This window comes from Lytechinus pictus, chromosome 3, assembly GCF_037042905.1.
Source record: "Lytechinus pictus isolate F3 Inbred chromosome 3, Lp3.0, whole genome shotgun sequence".
NCBI lineage: Eukaryota > Metazoa > Echinodermata > Echinoidea > Temnopleuroida > Toxopneustidae > Lytechinus > Lytechinus pictus.
Window position 1 is genome coordinate 18,481,918 of NC_087247.1, and position 5,231 is coordinate 18,487,148.

Consider the following 5,231-nt stretch of genomic DNA (forward strand, 5'->3'; position numbering starts at 1 on the left):
CTCTGTTTTCAACCAGTTGCAAAATGTGATCGGTCATGCTTGAATTATTATGCAATAATGCATATTTTCATACCTTTCTGTAATGCTTCAATGATCATGACTTATTTTTTTCCCCAAGAAATGAGGTTTGATATAAAATTTGATACTTTTCTTCAATATTTTTATTCATTTTGAGAGGAAGTGAAATATGCAAAAAATAACTGAATTGCAACCCCTGTACAAAAGTCAAAGAGGCAACAGTAGTTAGACATTCATTTGTCTAAAATCATTTGCAAAATGAGTAATATTGAAATATTTAACTTCGTTTTTTTTTTTTTTTTTTTTTTTTTTTTTCAGTTCAAATTTACTTTACTTTTCTTTTTCTTTCTATTTTGATTTGTTATGAATATCCATTTTCTTTGTTTTACACTTTTTCTTATTCTAGGTCTCTTTTCTACCATGACTAACCATCTATCTTTATTTCACCAGCTCAGGAAGATCAAGTTGAAGGCCCTCAAGACCTCTTTTCACCAGGACAATTACAGATTTTATTCCCTCAATCGCATTATACCCACAGGCCTCCAACTTCATTGCACTCCCGGTCTCGGTACTCTCACACCTGAACTTCGCAAACGCTGGAACCAGACCTTACATGGAGCTTCAGTTCGACTAATTAACATCCTCTCTGAACAGTGTATTGCTTCCCAGGACCAAAATCCAGTTAAAACCAATTAGGGCAAAACCAATTGAAACCAGTTGGCCAACTGGTTTCAATAGGGAAATTGGAACAACTGGTTCCAATTGAAAACCAGTTGCCAATTGGTTCCAGTTAAAAACCAATTGAAAACCAGTTGCCAATTGGTTCCAGTTAAAACCAATTGGGCAACTGGAACCAGTTGGCAATTGTTGTCAATTGGTTCCAGTTGTTCCAATTTCCCTATTAAAACCAATTGAATCCAATTGGAGGCAACTGGTTTCAATTGGTTCCAGTTGAAACCAATTGGAGGCAACTGGTTTCAACTGGAACCAGTTGAAACCAATTGGTTTCCAACTGGATCCAATTGGAACTTCCAGTTGGAACGAACTTAATTAGTTACAAATTAATTAGCATTTGCAGTAACTATTTCTCATGCCAACACAGAAGCAGTGTTATATATATGTCTATTAATACCAATGTAAAGGGCATTGATAAAATACAGACTTTCATGTATATATATTTATATGGAAGATCTTCAAATATATGTACTTTTATTTGATGTAATTTGGTAACAGTTAGTGGTGTACTAATTATCCTTTAATCTGTTTTAATTATAATCTATAACATTTATGAACATGGTTTTCACTGCTAAGTATTCTAAATACTAATCTTTAAAAAGTGTGGTACTTGAAATTGTAAAGAATTAAATAGATACATTGTTAATGATGATTAATCTCATAAAACATTAATCTGTGCACACTGGCAAATAATATGCAAATTAACTGGTTTCAATTGGATCCAGTTGGGTAACTGGAAAATTTCCAATTGGAAACCAATTGGAAATAATTTCCAGTTACCCAACTGGTTCCAATTAGAATTCATTTCCAGTTAGAAGTCATCTCAGTTACCCAATTGGTACCAGTTAGGATTTCCAGTTACACAACTGAATGGTTCAAGTTAGGATTTCCAGTTACCCAACTGGTTCCAGTTAGAAATCATTTCCAGTTGGAAGTCATTTCCAGTTACCCAACTGGTTCCAGTTAGGATTTCCAGTTGCCCAACTGGTTCCAGTTAGAAATCATTTCCAATTGGAAGTCATTTCCAGTTACCCAACTGGTTCCAGTTAGGATTTCCAGTTGCCCAACTGGTTCCAGTTGGGATTTCCAGTTACTCAACTGGTTCCAGTAAGAAATCATTTCCAATTGGAAGTCATTTCCAGTTACCCAACTGGTTCCAGTTAGGATTTCCAGTTGCCCAACTGGTTCCAGTTGGGATTTCCAGTTACTCAACTGGTTCCAGTTAGAAATCATTTCCAGTTGGAAGTCATTTCCAGTTACCCAACTGGTTCCAGTTAGGATTTCCAGTTGCCCAACTGGTTCCAGTTAGAAATCATTTCCAATTGGAAGTCATTTCCAGTTACCCAACTGGTTCCAGTTAGGATTTCCAGTTGCCCAACTGGTTCCAGTTGGGATTTCCAGTTACTCAACTGGTTCCAGTAAGAAATCATTTCCAATTGGAAGTCATTTCCAGTTACCCAACTGGTTCCAGTTAGGATTTCCAGTTGCCCAACTGGTTCCAGTTGGGATTTCCAGTTACTCAACTGGTTCCAGTTAGAAATCATTCCCAATTGGAAGTCATTTCCAGTTACCCAACTGGTTCCAGTTAGGATTTCCAGTTGCCCAACTGGTTTCAATTGGTTTCAACTGGAAATTGTTAAATTCCAGTTAAAACCAATTGAAACCAGTTGAAACCAATTGAAACCAATTGAAACCAGTTGGAAATCCAACTGGTTTCAATTGGATTTTGGTCCTGGGTTCTCTTGATTCCTTTTCAGTTGACATCAGTAGCTTGGAAGACGAACTACGTTCTTGTTGTACCCACACCCAGTGGCTTCAGTATAATGATGAAATTGAATCTGATCTCTCTAAACACAGGTCTCTCCTCACTGAATGAACGCAGGAACAAGAAAATAGGTAACCTCACAAAGAAGGGACAACGATCAAACAGATTTAGACGACGTACCAACAACAATGATGCATCCCCCCATTTGGTTGTTAATCTCTCATCCTCCTCTCTCTCCCAAGCAGAAACCTCTCTTCTATCTAAAGGTCTCAAGTTTTGCCCAACGCCACCAGAAGTTGAACAGATAGCTCTCAGCCAAGACCTCTCTACATTCTATCGCAGGATACGTCTCAAAGAGTTCTTTTTAGATGAACCCCCTTCTGATCCCGAGCCCTTCTACCGGAAAAGCACATGGACCCCACCCAAGAATAGAGTTCCTTCCCTTGAAACTTACATTCAAGCTGTCTCATCCCAAGTTTGCTCCATGCACAGATACCCTCGACACCAGAGCACATGACAACCTTCCTCGAGAAGAACGCCAGGCTCTCTCATCACTCAAAAACAGGTCCGACATCATCATCAAGCCTGCAGACAAAGGATCAGCCGTCGTCGTCATGGACCGCCAGCAGTACATCGATGAAGCCATGAAACATCTCAATAATCGATCTCACTATGCACTCCCTGATTCTGACCCCACTTGTAATTTCTCCCTACAGATCCAATCGACACTGAATGACATGAAAGAACAGGAGCATCTCTCCGATAAGGCCCACAAATTTCTCTCCCCTACTAATGCTAAACCTGCCCGCTTCTATCTCCTCCCAAAGATCCACAAACCTGGCAACCCCGGTCGACCCATCCTCTCAGGAAATGGTTCCCCAACAGAGAACATCTCCCTTTTTGTTGATTACCACATTAAACCCCTTGTCTCACGTGCACCATCTTACATCCACGACACTCCAGACTTTCTCAGGAAACTCGATGACATCAAGGACCAGATACCCGAGACTGCGATCATCGGCACTTTGGACATTTCTTCACTGTACACTAATATTCCCCACGATGAAGGTATCCAAGCATCATGTGAAGCCTTGGCCGCCAGTGGCCATTCTAGTCCCCCCATATCCGATATCAAATCTCTGATGTCTCATGTACTTACAAAAAACAACTTCACTTTCATGGACCAGCACTACCTACAGATATTCGGCACAGCAATGGGCACCCGGATGGCTCCTTCATTCGCCTGTCTCTTCATGACCAAGCTGGAGCAGCAGATGTTAGATTCAGCCCCCTGTCGTCCATGGATTTGGTGGCGTTACATAGACGACATTTTCTTCATCTGGACCAGGGAGGAAGATAGCCTCCACACATTCATTGACCACATCAATTCCTTCCACAGGACCATCAAATTCACTTCTGATTTCTCCCAACAGGAAACCCACTTCCTTGATGTCACAGTCCAGAAAAAGCCTAACGGTATCACCACTACCCTGTACACATAAACCCACAGATACCCACCAGTACCTCCACTCATCCAGCTGCCACCCCCGTCACTGCAAAACCGGCATCGCTTACAGTCAAGCCCTCAGACTTCGCCGTATCTGCTCCGAGGACCCTGATTTTTCCTTCCATACCAGGAATTTGCAGAAACATCTCTGTGCCAGGGGCCACGGGGCCAGGGCAGTCCAACTGGCAATCAACAAAGTCCGTTCTCTCCCCAGATCTGAAGTTCTCAAACCTAAAAGTGACAAGAAGACTACCAACAGAATACCGCTTGTGACCACCTTCCATCCCAATCTACCCCATCTCCGCAAAATCCTGTGTGATAACCACCACATTTTACACACTTCTGATCGTCTCCAACAGGCCGTTCCCGATACTCCCCTTCTAGCATACCGACGACCACCGAATCTCAGGGACCTCATTGTTCGTGCTGAATTGCCCTCCCTCACTAACCATTCTTCTCCCATACAGCATGGCACCTTCAAAAACATGTGTATTATATGTGAAATACACATTCACGAGGGCGACACTCTCACCAGCAACTCTACCAGCCTTTCTCACCAAACCAAGGGCAACATCACATGCACTACCACTAATGTTGTATATCTCATCACTTGCAGAGTTTGTAGGGTACAATACGTAGGGGAAACCAAGACCACACTCAAGAAACGATTCTACGGGCACAGATCCACCGTCAACACAGCAAAGCTGGACACTCCAGTTGGCCGCCATTTTAACCTTCCCAACCACTCCATCACTGACATGATGCTACAGGGCATCGAATCTTTAGATACCCGTCCCGACTCAGTCCGTACCAGCAGAGAGAAGTTCTGGATGAGACGACTTCGCACCATCCAACCTCATGGCCTGAACATTCAAGAGGGAAACGACTGATTTATCCACTTTCCATTTGTGTACACATATAATTTTTCCCCTCAGCTCTTTTAGATTAGTTACATCATAGTTTCTGCCTCCACTTTCCTCCCATATCTCCTACTAGCTCAGCTCCAATTTTCCTTCCCTTATTCAGACGATATTATAATTATTATTATTATATATTTTTTTGTTTTCTCTCTCCACTCACTTACCTCTTATTTATTTTGCTTATTTTCATGTTTACTATGTTTTTTTTTTTCTTAATACACCCCCTCTCTCATACAGCATCAGCTTCTTTATTTGTTTTTACCCTTTCAAGCAATTTGCTTCCCTT

General features: G+C 41.5%; 1 protein-coding gene across 1 annotated transcript; it reads left to right on the forward strand.

Annotated features, from left to right (window-relative positions):
• The first annotated feature begins 2,886 nt into the window (after window positions 1-2,886).
• LOC135153802 (uncharacterized) lies at window positions 2,887-4,020 on the forward strand. The gene is made up of 2 exons (XM_064097960.1): window positions 2,887-3,420; window positions 3,706-4,020. Exons 1-2 carry the CDS (start codon window positions 2,887-2,889, stop codon window positions 4,018-4,020), a joined length of 849 nt encoding a protein of 282 aa, XP_063954030.1.
• Window positions 4,021-5,231: the final 1,211 nt, after the last annotated feature.